Source organism: Vanrija pseudolonga, chromosome 6 (genome assembly GCF_020906515.1).
Source record: "Vanrija pseudolonga chromosome 6, complete sequence".
NCBI classification, from domain to species: domain Eukaryota; kingdom Fungi; phylum Basidiomycota; class Tremellomycetes; order Trichosporonales; family Trichosporonaceae; genus Vanrija; species Vanrija pseudolonga.
The window spans coordinates 1,881,443-1,896,106 of NC_085854.1; the positions used below are offsets into that span (position 1 = coordinate 1,881,443).

Below are 14,664 nucleotides of genomic sequence, written 5' to 3' on the forward strand. Positions count from 1 at the left end.
AAGGGGGACTCAAGGGGGACAGGGCCAGGGGTGTCCACTTGTCTACAAGGACACTGCTGCAACTGTCCACCCATGCATGCACACATTCCATTGGTCCTCCCCGATCTTTCTCTGCTCCCCACATTTAAGCGTAGAGGAGTCACAGTTCTGCATAACATGCTAGAACATGGTCTGAGCACAATCACGTGATGCTATCGGCCTCCCCAGCACCTGGATCACCCCACAAACTCTATTCCGGCTGTTGCCACAAACATGCATGCAAATGATGATTATCGCGCGCGCGCGACAGGCGCGCTCGCTAGGCAAGGGGCGGCGACGCTACGCGAGGCCGCCGTACGCCATCTGGATCAGGCCCTGCCAGTCCCACTCCTGCGGCTTCTCGCGGAAGTCGCGCAACGCCTGTCCGCGCTTGAGGCGGTCGTCGCGCTGGACCGAGTCCTCGTTCGCCGCGCCGAGCCCGGCGCAGTAGAAGCGCTGGAGTGCGAGGTCGAGCAGCTGCGCCTCCTGCTGGCTAAGGAGGAAGCCCGGGTTCTCGGCGCTCCCCGCGGGCCCCGCAGCGGACACGGGCGAGATCTCGCCGCGGAGCAGGACGGTGCTGTGCGTGTTCCCGAGGTCGGGGTAGAACGTGAGGGTGAGGAAGGGCTGGGCCCACTCGCCGGCCTTCTTGAACTCCTCGAGCGGGGTGAAGATTGCGCTTGTGACGGGAGGCAGCGGTGCGTCGGCCTTGGGGTCCGTCGTTGGGGGCGCACTTGGTGCCGGGTGGAAGAGCCACTGGACATAGAACATCTCAAACGAGCTCTCACCGCCGTCCTTTCCACGCGGGAGAGGGAGCACGAAGAATGGGTTCTCCCGTGCCAGAGACACAATCGACTCGTAAGTCGCTAGTGGCATCGAGGCGGACAGGAATGACGACGCGAGGGTCGGGTGGGTGCGGTGGTACGTGTTCCAGATCTCCCCGATGGCCGCGGCGTCGTGCGGTGTCATGAGGATGAGGGGAAGGTTGATGATAGACGACAATGGCTGCGGGGGTCAGTTATGCATAGCAGTATGTCAACTGACCTTGACACCGGAGCGGTCGCCCTCGGCCTGTGCCTTGCGTGCTGCGTCCCGCTTCTCAGCGCTTGCCTCAGCCTTGGCCGCCGTCGCTGCCACGCGCTGCTCCTCCTCTTCCAGACGGGCCTTCTCAGCCTTGGCGGCCTCTTCCTCGCGGTACTTCTTGGCCTTGATCTTGGCCAGGACGCTGGGAGCAACGACGCGCTCCTTGAGCGCATCGAGGTTGGACACGCCTTCCCTGGGCGGTGTTAGACCTTGCTAGTGCGCCAACGCGCCAACTCACTCCTTGACGCGCTTCGTGAGCTTGTCGCCGTACTTCGCCTCCATCTCCTTGCGCTTGCGCTCGACGGCCTCGCGCGGCGTCAGCTGCTCCTCGAGCCGCTTGACGAGGTCCGAGTTGGCGTTGGCCCAGACGGCCGAGGTCGCGAACGCGCGCGCCGAGACGCGCGACGACGACGACGCAGCGTACTGCGCCGGAAGGCGGAGGGCTGATCTGATCATTGTAGTCGGGCCGTACCAGTCGGCGTTTTGGTGGAAGAGAGAGCAACGACAACATTACATTCGTCGCCATCCCATCCTTGACAACCGGCGCAGCCGGATTCCGACTTTTTGGCTCCGGCCTCCACCAACCACCACACAATGAACTGTTGACGATCAGACGAACGACGACCAACACTCTATTACACCAACCACCATGGCATCCCAGGCGCAGCTGCTGCCCTCGCTCTTTGCGCTCCTCCCCGCCGAGCACCGCGAGCTGATGCTCTCGCGCATCTCGCTCCTCGCACTGCACGTGGAGCAGTACCACATCCAGGACGACATCTACCTGGCCACGCACCCCGTCATGCCGGGGCAGAACAGAACACTGCGCCTCCGCGCAAGGCGGAGGCAGCGCCGGCGGGCGTCCGTCACGCCCCGCTGGGCGGGCAACATCGACCTCGACGTCGGCGGGACCGTGTCCAGCGCCGGCCCGAGCTGGGACTACTCGCTCGCGTGGATCAGCCCGCCGCTGTCGGGGCGCGAGCACGCCGAGATGCGCGTGCAGGCGTATGTCGGCCTCGAGGTCGCTGGGCTGAGTTCGCGGGCCGAGGTCGAGGAGTTTGTCGCTGGAATAGGGTTCAAGTGAGTCGGCCGCGGGCGTGAGGGCGTGGCGTGGGAGCAGGGCTGACGGCGGTAGACACTCGCACACGTACACTAGGAGCGGACATCTGTTCCACCTTCCCGTGCCCGGCCAGACGACCTCGACCCTCCATCTGACTGTGACCCGTGTCCTCGGCCCAGACGACAAGGGCGCAGACCACACAACAGAGCCCTACCTCGTCCAGCTTCAACCCGGCAAGCCCGTCGGCGCCGTGGCGAGTTCACGAGGCGAGCCATCCCTCCAAGACACGATGCGCATCATGCAGGACGTCTCTCAGAGAATCGACGGCCTCGAGTGGGAGTCTGGAAGATAGAGAGACAGAGCGTCTCGACACATGTGACATCTGGGTGGATACATCTGGGTGTCGCGAGAGACAATGCCATGTGTATGTACAAATCTAGTAATGCTGCAGTACTGTACAATCTAGCAATGCCGCAGCACATTATTCGACGAGGATGATGTCGTCGTCGGCCACCACAATCTCGACCTCACTCTCCACCTTGCGCTTCTTGACCCCGTTCGCCACCTCCTCGTCTTCTGGTGCCGGGCGCTTCGTACCCTTAGCCTTGCCAAAGTCGACCGGCGCCTCGATGATCTCAGGCTCTGGAGATGGGGACTTGGGAGCCGGCTTGACGGGGCGCAGCGGGATCTCGGGCACCTCAGCAGGTAGGGAGAACGTGGCCTCGGCATTCTCTGGCCTGGATAGAGGTTAGCTGGAGGTAGACAGTGGTCGCAGCACTTACTGCTCAAGAATGCAAAAGTTGATGCGACGGAACTTGTCATCCTCGTCGGTCACAGAGAGCATCTGTCCGCGCTGGATGCCCAGCTCGGCCAAAGTCTTGTGGTGGTTGTCGTCAAAGTCTGGGTCGGCGAGAATACGACCTCCCTCCTGGACGCTTGCCTCAAACTCGGCATCCTCGTCGTCGGGGAAGAGGGCCGGGCGGAGCCACGACTGCAGAACCTCGTGGACAAAGGAACTGAGGGTGAACTGCTTGGCGTCGACGTGTAGTGGGATGTAAACGTCGCGGCAGACAGCGCAGTTGGCGTCGGGAGGTGCGGGTGCCACCATGCCCAGTGGTCGCGCAGCCTCCGCCTTGAGGAAGACGGTCTTGGCGGTGGAGACCTCGCGCTTCAGGAGTGACAGGGCCTGCATGACGATGAGGCCAGCGATGATGGCATTGGTCGTGGCAATAGCGGGGATAATGTTGCCAGCCATTTCTAAGGGTGTCAGCATTGCTTGCTATCATCATGCTGACCACATACCCTTGACTTGGAAACGCGTCTTGGTAGGGATACCATACGCCGTGGCACGGAGGTTGGCGACAGCGAGGACAAAGTCCAGAGTGTCATCGTCGTCCTTGTCAAACTCGAGGACAATGTCTGGGTGGGCGATGGCACGCGCGCTCAGGCGCCGACTGCTGTCGATGAAGAGCTCGAGGTTCTCCTTGAGGGTGAGCTCCTTTTGGTCCTTGAGCGTCGATTTGCTCGTCGTTCCATTGGCAGAGCCATTGGCCGTGGCAGGTGCAGGCTGGGCCGAGGCGCGAGTGGGCGGAGTGGGGAACGTGCCATGGAGGATGCCGTCATAGTCGAGGGCAACAGGCTTCACACGCCCCTCCTTCTTCCACATGTCCTCCATTGCCAGCAGGCGGTTGATATCCTGGTAAAAAACCTTGCGGAAGACGCGCTCTGGTCCATCCTCCTTTGCAAGGAGTGTGCGGACCTCGCGGAAAGCCGCAGCCTCCTTCTTGAGCTCCTCAATCTCCTCAGCTGGCACGTTAGCAGCGAACCAAGCCTCGTAGACGTACCATTCTCGCCATCGGCCTTTGCCTTGTCGAGCTCAGCCTCGTCGCTCTCCTCATCGTCCTCGCCGAACAGCTTGGGGAAGAGGTAGCTCTTGCTCCACACGATGCAGTGAATGGGCTCGCTCGGCGTGGAGCGGATGGTGCAGACGGGGAACGACTTTGGCGTGGGCTTGGGCAGGCAGTCGAAGCACTCGGTCTTGTTCTGCAGTCGTCAGAAACAACACCTAGAAGGCCACAACTGCACTTACGTGCACATGCGGGGACACCTGGCCGAGGTATCCAGCCGTGCCAGACTCGATCAGAGGGACGTCGGCTGCCTGGCAGAGCTTGTTGACATGGCGACGGGCGTCTATTCATTAGCATGACGCGTTGTCCTCGTCCATATCCACTCACCGACGTTGTCAAGAGCGTTCAAGACCAGTCCAAACTTGGAGATCCACTCAATGTCGTTGGCCGACTCCTTGACGTTGCCGTGGCGCGCGTGGATGTTGATACCCGACGATGGGTTGAAGTGGTGCGCGGTAGCAGCAGCAACGATCGCCTTGGGCTTGGAAATGTCTGGCTTCCTGAAGAGGAACTGGCGATTAAGGTTGGACAGGTCGATCGTGTCGAGGTCGATCTGGCGTCATGTCAGCGGCTGAGGGAAGGCGCGAAGGTGGAGGCGAGGAAGGCAAACAACGACATGAGGTTAGATCACTCACAATCTCAATGTTGGTGAAGCCGACGAGAACGAGGTTCTTGACTAGAAGAGGAGAAGTGTGAGCTTGCTGTGGAGCGCGCGCCCCCATGCCATGTCGACTTACGCAGCTCACAGCCGATGCCGCCCGCTCCGACAACAAGGATGGGTGTGGTGCGAACGAGCTCGAAGACCTCTGGGCCGAGGAGCGCCTGGGTGTGCGAAAGACGGCCCATGCTGATGATGTGAAGAATGAGACGCCAGTCGAGCGTCTGCTTTTTGAAGGTGAAGCGAGTTGTGATGATGAGAGAGAGGAAGAGAGAGTTGACGCGACTTGTCATCAAAGGCCACCAGCAGCTGGCAGCAGCTGGCCGGCTCGGATTTCGCTCAACACCAAGCAAGCAGCAACGAGATTGCGAGTCACGTGATATTAGGGCAGTGGCGTTTTGAAATGCACACAAGGCGTCCGCATTTGCCCCCCCTCAATCCGTCAAGGCCCTTGGACTAATGGCTCGAGCTCCAAGATTTCAAAGTGACTGCACACACGGCGCGAGAATCAATCCGACGAGGGTTCGATTCACTCACTCGCCGCCGTCAACCGACGACTTTGCGAAGTGAAACACCCACAATTTGCACAATAAAGCCCCCCCTCCCGACTGCCTCTCCGTTGTCCATCCCATCCAACAACAACATCCACCCTCCACTTTCAACCTCTTATCTATTCCTCAAGACTGCAATTAGTCTAGAGCCGCGACTTACCCCCTCTAGCCGCTACATACCTACCACCCAGGCGCGTCAGTCACCCGGCGCGCCGCACAAGCTCTCGTTACTCGACCCCCGCGCTCGCTATTCGTCATGGCGCCTCCTGTGAGTCTGCAGCCTTGTTGGTGAACGCTCTCAAGCCTGCTAACGCGTTTCAGACCGTTTGCCCCCAGTGTAAGAGCACGGACATTGCGGTCAACTACGCAGACGGCAATGTTGTGTGAGTGCCCACGACGGTGGCGAGCGCTCTGTAGCTAACGCCGCCCGCAGCTGTCAGAGCTGTGGTCTCGAACTCGCCAAGGACCTGCTGGTCTCAGAGGTCGGCTTCACTGAGGGCGCTGGTGGGCGTGTCCACCAGTCGGGCACATTCCTTGTCCACGGTGCGAGTGAGTGTGCTGCAGAAGATTGACCCGCCCTGAACGTGTGTGTGCTGATACACACAGCCACCTTTGCCGGCTTACCAGGCGGCAACGCCAACTCGAGCGAGAGTATCAAGGCCGAAGGTGAGAACAGAGCTGATGACGGTCCACTAACATGCCCAGGCAGGAAGAGGATCGAACAGATCTGTAGCAACATGGGTATCCTCTTGAGCGTTTCGCGCACTGCTCAGCGATTCTACTCTCTCGTTGTTGACAACAAGTTCAACCGTGGCCGCCGTACCGACTATGTCCTCTCGAGCTGCCTCTACCTCGCCAGTCGTGTCGAGAAGGAGCCATCGATGCTGATCGACTTTAGTGAACGTTTCCAGGTACGCCCCTCACCCATCCAGTGCCAAGGCAACATGCTGACGTACAGATCAACGTTTACGAGCTCGGCGCGACCTACTTGAAGCTCCGTCAGGCGCTCAACCTCGACCGCGTGTTGCCCGAGATTGACCCTGCGGTGTACAACATCCGCTTTGCGAACCGCCTCGACTTTGGCAACAAGGCCACCATGGTCGCCACCGACGCGTCGCGCCTGGTCAAGCGCTTCCAGGCCGACTGGATGACGGCAGGTCGCCGCCCCGCGGGTATCTGTGGCGCCTGCATCATCATTGCCGCGCGCATGAACAACTTCCTCCGCACGCCCGAGGAGGTTGCCCAGGTCGTCAAGGTCTCGCCTCTGACCATCAAGAAGCGCCTCATCGAGTTCTCGCAGACGGACGCGGCGAACAAGACTGTCGAGGAGTGGCGTGCTCTTACCGACGCCGAGCTGGCAGCTGCCGACGAAACGGAGCTGCCTCCCAGCATGAAGCGCGAGATCGCCAAGAAGCAGAAGCTCGAAGCGGAGAGGAAGCGCAAGAGGAGCCTTGAGGAGGACGAGGAAGAGGAGAGCACGCCAGCCGAGACGCCGGCTGCGACACCAGCCGGGACGCCATCGACTTGGCGCAAGAAGCGCAACCGCGACGCCAACGGTGTCCTCAGAAAGATTGCGCAAGAGGTCAACGACGTCGGCGAGGGTGAAGGCGACGACGAAGAGGACCTCGGTATGGCGGCCCTCGCCAAGGAAGACTACGTTGTGGACCTCCAGAACGCGGGCGACAACTCTCCAGAGGCCAAGGCGCAGCGTGCCCGCGAGCGTCGTCAGCTCATGGCGAGCTTGAAGCAGGCAGACGGGCGCGACGCCGAGGCGGAGGAGATCGCCGATGTCGACGACGACGACAATGCGCAGGCCGAGGGTGACGAGGAGGTGGAAATCTTCGACGGGTTCAAGGACATCCCCTCGCCTCCCGACTGGGATGACACGGAGGCGGTGTACGACTACATTGAGGAGCACATCTTCAACGATCAAGAGCTCATCTACGGCTCGAACAAGGCTGCTATGCGCGAGCGTATTGACCGCTGGCTCCAGGGCCGCTCTGCGGAGGAGGTCATCAACGAGATGCGCCGCGTCGAGTGGGCGCGCCACCACCGCGAGCTGTTCGCCAAGGAGCACCGCGAGGAGACGTTTGACGACATTGACGACGATGAGCTGGACCAGTACTGGGTTATGGAGGACGACGAGCGCGAGACGCGCGCCCGTATCTGGCTGAGCAGCAACGGCAAGTGGCTCGAGGAGGACAAGGAGCGCCAGGAGCGCAAGGCTGCACTCGCGCGTGCCGCCGAGCTCAACCCCAAGCCCAAGGCGAAGAAGCGCAAGCGCGGTACGGGCAACGGTCAGCGTGGTCCGTTCCCCAGCGCGCGCGACGCGATCGACAACTTTGCCGCGCAGAAGAAGTTCTCGGCGCGTATCAACATGGACGCGATCCGCAAGATTGGCATGGGCTCCAACGCCGACTACGAGGACGGCTTACAGTCGATGGGCGATGAGAAGGACGATGAGAAGGAGGACGAGGAGCATGACAGCCGCTATGATGAGAAGGAGGAGCGTGAGTCTGCGTTGGCGAGGAGGGCGGTTTGCTCGGTGCTAACTCTACAGGCATTGCCGCGGGCGAGGGCAATGAGGAGGAGGAAGTCGACTGGTTCAACCAGTAACCCGAGTCGCCGAGCAGAAGGAAGTCGACTGGTTCAACCAGTAACTCAAGTCGCCAATCAACCGAACAGTCGGTCAGTCACTCAACCAAAAGGCAAAAGGCGCCTTGCGCACTGTATCATATCCCATGGCAAACAACAAAAGTAGACGGTTGTATAGACATTATCGCATGAAGCAGTCCCCACCTGTGCCTATATACTGTTACTTGTCCGCGAACACCTCGTACGAGACGGACACGAGGGTGCCGCTGTCGACAGGGCGGACTTCGTACGCTGCGCCCTTGGGGTGGAATGCCCAGGCCAGCGCCTTGCCCTGGCTCGCCTCGGCGAAGTCGAACGCCGCCTTGTCCGCGCCGTCGGAGGCGACGAGCGAGCCCCCGCTGAACTGGGACGGCAGGGTGACGGTCAGTGTGCCGAGGTACCCGGGCGCCTGGGACTTGCTGCGTCCGTCAGCCACTTTCTTTGCTCCAACTCACTTGACGCTCTGGGACACGTGTCCGCCCTTTCCAAACGCAGAGAGCTTGAACGCCGCCGCCGAGACGTTCTTCTCCAGCTTGTGCGCCAGCTGCGCGAGCACGCCAGCCGCGACCGGGTCCGGGGTGAGTGCGAAATCCGGCACGCGGAGCTCGCGCCGCTCGCCGCCCTCGCCTGGGGGGTACGCCGTGCTGAACACGCTCGCGGCGCCGCTCGCGTCCAGCGGCAGTCTGTATCCGTCCGTCTGGGCGCTGACGACCGGCGGGCGCACGTACAGCACTACCGTGGACAGCGGGCCCGTGAGGGGCAGTGTGCCGCTGAAGCCGAGCGATTGGCGCGGGGACGAGGTGGTGAAGCTCCTGACTTGGGGGGCGCGGAGGGCGGCACGGGGGGCGAAGGAGAGCATTGTGGTGAGCAGGGGGAGGGATTGGGAGGAGACGAGGTACTGGGATGAGGTCGTAAGTCGCTAGAAGGTGTCGTGGGAGGGGATGACGACATAGGCAGGCGACAGCCGACCCGACTTGAAACTGTTCCTGCGGGTCTGACGTTTTTGGTCGCCGCTTCACAGTCACAGTCAGCCGAGAGTGAGCACGGTGGCATGGGCTGTGCGTCCAGAAGAGTTGCGAGCAACAGTATGATGCCCGAGGCCGTCTGCATATTAGCCTCGCCTCATGCACAGAGCAGCATCGACGACCCGGAGAGCCGGATCGCCATTACCGTCAGCCACACGCACCCTGCCACACAGCCTGCCTCCACCTCCACACGGACCCTTGTTCGATGACGCTCTAGCATCTCAACGCGACGAGTCAAAGTCAGCAACACCCATCTACTCATACCCACAACAATGCCGCCCAAGTCCGCGTCGCCGGCCTCACCGCCGCCCGAGGCGCCGACACAAGACGCGCTCAAGGCGCTGCTCAAGACGCTGGCGAGCAGCGCGCCGACACCGGGCCAAGTCCGCACCTTATCCGCGGCGTTATCCCCCTCGTCGCCGGACACGCACGCGCTCGCGCTCCTGTGTTTATCGACCGCCGTGTCCACAAGCGACACGAAGGGCGGCGACGTGAGGGCTCAGGCAGCACGCATCAAGGACCTGTTCGACCCGCTCGTCGCCGACGCCATCGCGGCCGGCTCGAGCGACCCCTCGGACCTCGTACCCGCCGTCTCGCTACTCGCGGCGCTGGCGAGCCTCGCCCCGGCGGGCGTGGTCGCGATCCTCACCCAGCCGCTGGATACTGTCGAGGCTAGCAGCGACGAGGTGGTCGACCCGCTCGCTGTCCTGCTGGAGTTTGCGGAGCTCCCAAGCCCGCTGCAGCCCGCGCTGGCAAGCCTGATCTCCGCGCTGGCGGGTACCAAGGCCGGCCGCGAGCTCGTGCGCACCCGTGCACTCGAGTGGACGACCGCCGCGGCGGAAAGCGACAAGGTCGAGGGCGATACCGCCGTGCTGTGCACCGTCGCGCTGTCGAAGCTTGGCCGTGAAGACCCCGTCGTTGGCGAGAGCGAGGACGACAGACTCGCGCGCGACGAGGAGAGCAAGGACGCCGAGGAGAGACTTGCGCGCTCGCTCGCCGCAAGCATCACGAAGGGTGGGAGCAGCGACCAAGCGCTCCTCCCCACGCTTGAAGGCCTGTCGGTGCTGTCCACTCGGCCGCCGGTACGCGACGTGCTGGCGTCCGACGCCAAGTTCCTCTCGGCGCTAGTCGCGCTCTCGCCCGTGCCGACGCCGACGGGCGGCTCGCTGCCCGTAACTCCCCGCAGCTCGGTCGTCTCGCTCGACCCCGAGGCGCCGGTCGACGCAGCGCTATGCTACGGCCTCGTGACGATCCTCGGCAACCTGAGCGCGCGGCGGCCCGTACTGTCCGAGCACGACGCGCAGATGGCGCGCCTGCGCCGCATGGCGATCGCGGGCAAGACGGCTGCCGCGACGGAAGAAGAAGACCCGCACGAGTCGGACGCGGCGGTCGCGGCGCGCGTCCAGGCGCTGTACAAGGCAGGCGTGGTCGGCTCCCTCCGCGGCCTGGTGCGCGCGGAGTCGCCGCGTATCCGCGAAGCGCTGGGCAAGCTGTGCCTCAACCTCGTCGAGGAGCGCGCCCACCGCCCCGTGTTTGTCCGCGACGGCGGCTTCCGCGTTCTCTCTATTGTTATCCGTGACTTCACGTCCAAGAAGGAGCAGGCGTACGATGCGCTGCCAGCCTGCCAGGCGCTCGCCAAGCTCGTGATTTCAACGCCGCCAAACCTCCTCTTCCCGCCCCCGCACCAGACCAACGCGCTGAGCGCGCTCCCGCCGCTGTTCCTGCTGCTCGTCCACCCGTCCGCGACGCTGCTGCAGACGTTCGAGTCGCTCATGGCGCTGACGAACCTCGCGTCCATCGACCCCGCGTTCGGCGAGCGCATAATGTCGGCCCAAGTGGCTGTGCCGGTGCCCCCCGACTTCCGCGGGCAGGGACGCGACGACAAAGACAAACCCGTGCGCATCGTCACGCGCGTCGAGGAGCTGTTACTCGACGACAACGCGCTCGTGCGCCGCGCAGCCACCGAGCTAGTGTGTAACCTCGTCAACTCGGACTCTGGCTTCCGCTACTTTGCCGGCGAGCCAGCAGAGGGCAAGGCTGAGCCCGAGGGCGGGGCGCGCGCCACGAGCCGGCTCAGTATTCTTCTGCTGCTCACGGACGCAGACGACCTCGCGACACGCTTAGCGGCAAGTGGCGCACTGGCCGTGCTCACCGACTCGGCGGCGGCGTGCGCCACCCTCGTAGAGGGCAAGGGCATGCCGGCCGGGTCGAAGCGCAGCGTCTGGGACCGGGTCGGGGACCTGTTCGAGCCCGGCGGTGCCGCGCCCGAGTTTGACGACGCAGGCGCGCGCATCCCCGTCGTGTCGAGCCAACCGCCCAACCCCGACCTCGTACACCGCGGCGTGTTCATCGCACTCAATCTCCTCAACTACGTCGACGAGCTCCCGTCGCCTGCCCGCGAGGAGCAGTTAAAGCGCGCCGCCGCCGGGCTCAAGGACCCGCTCGAGCGCTTACAGAAGGGACTGGGCAGCGACCCCAATGGCGTGCGGCCGCATGTTGAGCACATGCTCAAGTTGCTCGGCAAGGCGTAGATATTAGACACGGAAGGGTGTATCTTGTAGCATAGTTGCATGGACCAGAGCTGGCACAGCCACCACCCTGATTGCCGAGGGGCGCAGTGGCTTGGGTAGTCACCGAGCACTGAGACAACCATCACAGTCACAGACATCTCTGCCCACATCACAAGAACGAGTGCATTTGTCCAGCTCGGTACCTGCTACAGTCTCTACGCTTTGGGTTGCTTGATTTGATTGCTTGATTGTCTCCTCCCGGCCATACTACGCTACAAAACAACGTCACCGCCTACCAGTTGTCGTTGCCCTCCTTCTTCGACTTGTCCTCCCACTCGAGGTACGAGCCGACATAGTTGCGCACGTTGGGGTAACCCTCGCGCTCGGCAATCTCGCACGCGAGGCCAGAGCGGCGGCCCGAGCGGCAGAAGAAGACCATGTTCTGCTCTGGGAGGGGCTTGGCGAAGGCGAATTCCTGGGCGTGTGTCAGTCCTTGCACAAGGTGGCCTCTCGCCGACTTACCCTCTGGAAGTCGCCGGGGTTGAACTTGGGCGAAAGAGCCGCCTCGAGGCGCGAGAGGGGCAGGATGACGGCCGAGGGGATCGTGCCGTTGATGACCTCGTCGGGCTCACGGGTGTCGATGAGGAGGACGTTCTGGGGGTGTCAGTGGGTGACTACTTGAACAAGCGACCTGTACCCACGTCGTTGGGCTGGTCAGCGAGCTTCTTGACCTCGTCGTAGCCGATGGTGGGGTTGGCCGCCCAGGCGTCGCGCTTGACCTTGAAGCTGACGGGCGAGGTGGAGAAGGCGCGGGCAGACGCCGCGGCGGTCGAGGGCGTGGCCGCGCGCGCGATGGGCACGGGCGAGGCGCGCAAGAGGACCGGGGTCGCGCGCGAGCGCGCAACGTTGAGCGTGGTCTCTGAGACGGCGGCGGCGCGGCGCATGGCGGTACGGAGTACGGACGACGACATTGTGGGAGCTGGTGGTGCTGTGTGGTGCTGGTTATATTATGCTCGGCGACTGGCCGTGTGTAGGGGAAATGTTATCGGTGACGTCGAAGTTATTTGGAAGTTTGGGTGATCACGTCTTGGGTTGCAAGAAGTGGATTCTTCGGATTAGATGAGAGATGAGGGGGAATGGTAAAGACGAGTTGGAGGATCCCGCGGAGGGGAAGGGGAGGAGGGAAGGTGTGGGAGTGCGGGCAGCAAGCAGCATCTCTCTTCCCCCCCGATGTTACATCATGGCTCTGTCGGCTCGGCTGAAAGGCTGGAACATCCTGGCAACGAGACTAGCTGGCTGGCTGGCAACATGACCACCTTCCTTCCTAACCGCCTTGTTTCGTCGTCATCAAAACGGCAGGCACACTACAGGGAAAATCGGAATCGGCTCAACGGCCACTTTCCTCCCGGCGGCATCAAATAAGCTAGGCCCGAGACATTGGTGGCGGAATCAGATCCACGTGGTCGGCATCGTCACCGTGGGAGACCAACGCCCAAATGTCCCCTCCCCTTCCTTCAGCCCTCATCGCTCCGTTGAAAGAAAAACGGCAGGCAACAGCAGCCACGGCCAGTCCGACATCACCCTCACTCGCCGTCAACAGTCTGGCATCGCCGACTAGACACACACTCACACCTCCTCTCTCTCACCCCCAAAAGCTAGTGCAGACCGCAAGCACAGCACAGCACAGGCAACTCGACCGACAATGAACCCCGTCGTCGCGCCCCGCATCGCCCTCTCGGGCGTCTCGGGCGTCTGGCAGCGCCGGCTCGCCAAGACGCCCCTCCGCCGGCGGACGTTCACGAGCACGCCGCTCGCGCTCAAGCCCAAGGCGCGCCGCAACGCGCCCATCTCGGACCCGTACGGCCCGACTGCGCTCTCGGCCTTCCTCGCGCGTCTGTCCCTCCCCGCCTGTCCCGAGCTGCACCCCGCCCTGCTCGCCGCCCTCACGCACCCGTCGTTTGCGCGCGCGGCCGAGCGGACGCAGAGCGCCGCTGCCATCATCGCGGAGGAGGCTGCCAAGGGTGACGACCCCGTCGCAGAGGTCGAGGCCGAGGTCGTCGCCCACGCCCCCCTGCCCGAGACGAACGAGCTGCTTTCCGTCCTCGGAAACTCGCTCCTCGGCCTCTTTGGAAGCGAGTACCTCGCGCAAAAGTACCCCCACCTGCCTACCGGCGGCATCAAGAACGCCTTGACATCATACGTCGGCCCCGAGGCGCTCGTGTCGGTCGGCCGTGAGCTCGGTCTGGCGGTTGTCAACGACGCCGGCAACGCCCACTCGCGTGCCAACGCCGTTGTTGGTCTTCCTATCCGCTGGTCCAGGAGCGCGCGTGAGGAGGGAGAGACCAAGGTCGAGACGCCTGTCGCACCTGGGTTCCGTGAGGGCCGCGAGGAGAAGAAGGTCTGGCGCAAGAAGCAGGCCGACACCTGGCCCGAGGCGGTTGCGTCGGTCGTGCGAGCGCTTGTTGGTCTCATCTACCAGGAGCAGGTGAGTTGGGAAGCCCCTGATCGAGCGCAACTCACACACGCAGGGAATCCACGCCGCGCGTGACTTTGTTCACGCCCACTTCCTCTCGCGTCACGTTGACATGTCGACGGTGATGAACATCCGTCACCCCAAGCACGTCCTCTCGACCGTTGTCAGCAAGCACCTGATCAACGCTGGTGCCCCTGCGTCGTCGACCATTGGCCGCATCGACAGCCGCGTGCTCGCATCGTCTGGTGTCAACTCGCAGGCGCCACTGTTCAACATTGGCTTGTTCCTTCCCAACGGGTTGAAACTCGCCGAGGGCCACGGCTCGTCGATCGGCATGGCCGAGCACCGCGCCGCGACCAACGCGCTCCACTCGCTCTTCCTCGCACGCTCGGACGCCACCTCGGCGTCCCCACGAGGGCTCCCTACCACCGCGCACTCGGAACGGCCAATCGCCAACGGCGCGATTGAGAAGGGGTCTGACGGAGGCTTTGCTGGCAACTCTTGGGGAGGTGACGAGTCGGTCTTTGGTCTCGGACGGGGACTCAAGACGGCGGCTTAGGCAGTAGATAGCGCTTCGGCGTAATTGCATTTACAGATACCACCCTTGGCAAAGGGGCATGCATTGATCACGGAAAAGGCCCGAGTCGCGCGCAGCGCGGCGAGGGGGGGCAGGTGGCATGTTCAGAGTTTGCTGCTGTAGACTTTACCGCCACTCAACCCCGGGTGAGAAGGGGGTCAAAGATAATGACGA

The 14,664-nt window shown here is 63.0% G+C and overlaps 8 protein-coding genes across 8 annotated transcripts; 4 read left to right on the top strand and 4 right to left on the bottom strand.

Moving 5' to 3' along the window:
• Positions 1–238: 238 nt before the first annotated feature.
• On the bottom strand, positions 239–1,581 carry ATP11 (Protein ATP11, mitochondrial). The gene is made up of 3 exons (XM_062775051.1): positions 1,337–1,581; positions 1,060–1,291; positions 239–1,020 (listed from the first exon to the last, which is right to left on the bottom strand). Exons 1-3 carry the CDS (start codon positions 1,552–1,554, stop codon positions 319–321), a joined length of 1,152 nt encoding a protein of 383 aa, XP_062631035.1. The 5' UTR covers positions 1,555–1,581; the 3' UTR covers positions 239–318.
• A 166-nt stretch (positions 1,582–1,747) lies between these two features.
• Positions 1,748–2,507, top strand: LOC62_06G008515 (uncharacterized protein; the record flags this gene model as incomplete). The annotated part of the gene is made up of 2 exons (XM_062775052.1): positions 1,748–2,175; positions 2,231–2,507. The coding sequence occupies 2 exons, from the start codon at positions 1,748–1,750 to the stop codon at positions 2,505–2,507; spliced, it is 705 nt and encodes a 234-aa protein (XP_062631036.1).
• Positions 2,508–2,529: 22 nt separating this feature from the next.
• Positions 2,530–4,968, bottom strand: uba2 (ubiquitin-activating enzyme E1-like protein). The gene is made up of 8 exons (XM_062775053.1): positions 4,800–4,968; positions 4,698–4,759; positions 4,390–4,615; positions 4,245–4,345; positions 4,000–4,198; positions 3,458–3,961; positions 2,938–3,412; positions 2,530–2,892 (listed from the first exon to the last, which is right to left on the bottom strand). The coding sequence occupies exons 1-8, from the start codon at positions 4,906–4,908 to the stop codon at positions 2,637–2,639; spliced, it is 1,932 nt and encodes a 643-aa protein (XP_062631037.1). The 5' UTR covers positions 4,909–4,968; the 3' UTR covers positions 2,530–2,636.
• A 385-nt stretch (positions 4,969–5,353) lies between these two features.
• brf1 (Transcription factor IIIB subunit) lies at positions 5,354–7,887 on the top strand (the record flags this gene model as incomplete). Its single annotated transcript, XM_062775054.1, has 7 exons — positions 5,354–5,539; positions 5,593–5,654; positions 5,705–5,820; positions 5,878–5,937; positions 5,977–6,182; positions 6,230–7,781; positions 7,832–7,887. Exons 1-7 carry the CDS (start codon positions 5,528–5,530, stop codon positions 7,885–7,887), a joined length of 2,064 nt encoding a protein of 687 aa, XP_062631038.1. The 5' UTR covers positions 5,354–5,527.
• Positions 7,855–8,817, bottom strand: LOC62_06G008518 (uncharacterized protein). The gene is made up of 2 exons (XM_062775055.1): positions 8,361–8,817; positions 7,855–8,324 (listed from the first exon to the last, which is right to left on the bottom strand). The coding sequence occupies exons 1-2, from the start codon at positions 8,762–8,764 to the stop codon at positions 8,087–8,089; spliced, it is 642 nt and encodes a 213-aa protein (XP_062631039.1). The 5' UTR covers positions 8,765–8,817; the 3' UTR covers positions 7,855–8,086.
• A 385-nt stretch (positions 8,818–9,202) lies between these two features.
• Unc45a (Protein unc-45 A) lies at positions 9,203–11,461 on the top strand (the record flags this gene model as incomplete). Its single annotated transcript, XM_062775056.1, has 1 exon — positions 9,203–11,461. The coding sequence occupies one exon, from the start codon at positions 9,203–9,205 to the stop codon at positions 11,459–11,461; it is 2,259 nt and encodes a 752-aa protein (XP_062631040.1).
• Positions 11,462–11,609: 148 nt separating this feature from the next.
• Positions 11,610–12,622, bottom strand: SPAC4H3.07c (Putative thiosulfate sulfurtransferase, mitochondrial). The gene is made up of 3 exons (XM_062775057.1): positions 12,142–12,622; positions 11,963–12,094; positions 11,610–11,915 (listed from the first exon to the last, which is right to left on the bottom strand). The coding sequence occupies exons 1-3, from the start codon at positions 12,409–12,411 to the stop codon at positions 11,733–11,735; spliced, it is 585 nt and encodes a 194-aa protein (XP_062631041.1). The 5' UTR covers positions 12,412–12,622; the 3' UTR covers positions 11,610–11,732.
• A 398-nt stretch (positions 12,623–13,020) lies between these two features.
• On the top strand, positions 13,021–14,579 carry mrpl3 (54S ribosomal protein L3, mitochondrial). Its single transcript, XM_062775058.1, has 2 exons — positions 13,021–13,925; positions 13,969–14,579. The coding sequence occupies exons 1-2, from the start codon at positions 13,143–13,145 to the stop codon at positions 14,470–14,472; spliced, it is 1,287 nt and encodes a 428-aa protein (XP_062631042.1). The 5' UTR covers positions 13,021–13,142; the 3' UTR covers positions 14,473–14,579.
• The last annotated feature ends 85 nt before the right edge of the window (positions 14,580–14,664 follow it).

Bases quoted from the DNA above. Each gene is read 5' to 3' on its own strand.
- ATP11 (XM_062775051.1), bottom strand. From the start codon at position 1,554: ATGATCAGATCAGCCCTCCGCCTTCCGGCGCAGTACGCTGCGTCGTCG. The intron at 1,292-1,336 runs GTGAGTTGGCGC...AACACCGCCCAG, and splicing joins CTCACGAAGCGCGTCAAGGA to GGAAGGCGTGTCCAACCTCG. The intron at 1,021-1,059 runs GTCAGTTGACAT...TGACCCCCGCAG, and splicing joins GCGACCGCTCCGGTGTCAAG to CCATTGTCGTCTATCATCAA.
- uba2 (XM_062775053.1), bottom strand. From the start codon at position 4,908: ATGGGCCGTCTTTCGCACACCCAGGCGCTCCTCGGCCCAGAGGTCTTC. The intron at 4,199-4,244 runs GTAAGTGCAGTT...TGACGACTGCAG, and splicing joins AGGTGTCCCCGCATGTGCAC to AACAAGACCGAGTGCTTCGA. The intron at 2,893-2,937 runs GTAAGTGCTGCG...ACCTCTATCCAG, and splicing joins AACTTTTGCATTCTTGAGCA to GCCAGAGAATGCCGAGGCCA.
- LOC62_06G008518 (XM_062775055.1), bottom strand. From the start codon at position 8,764: ATGCTCTCCTTCGCCCCCCGTGCCGCCCTCCGCGCCCCCCAAGTCAGG. The intron at 8,325-8,360 runs GTGAGTTGGAGC...TGACGGACGCAG, and splicing joins CACGTGTCCCAGAGCGTCAA to CAAGTCCCAGGCGCCCGGGT.
- SPAC4H3.07c (XM_062775057.1), bottom strand. From the start codon at position 12,411: ATGTCGTCGTCCGTACTCCGTACCGCCATGCGCCGCGCCGCCGCCGTC. The intron at 12,095-12,141 runs GTGGGTACAGGT...TGACACCCCCAG, and splicing joins TCGCTGACCAGCCCAACGAC to AACGTCCTCCTCATCGACAC. The intron at 11,916-11,962 runs GTAAGTCGGCGA...ACACACGCCCAG, and splicing joins ACCCCGGCGACTTCCAGAGG to GAATTCGCCTTCGCCAAGCC.
- mrpl3 (XM_062775058.1), top strand. From the start codon at position 13,143: ATGAACCCCGTCGTCGCGCCCCGCATCGCCCTCTCGGGCGTCTCGGGC. The intron at 13,926-13,968 runs GTGAGTTGGGAA...TCACACACGCAG, and splicing joins GTCTCATCTACCAGGAGCAG to GGAATCCACGCCGCGCGTGA.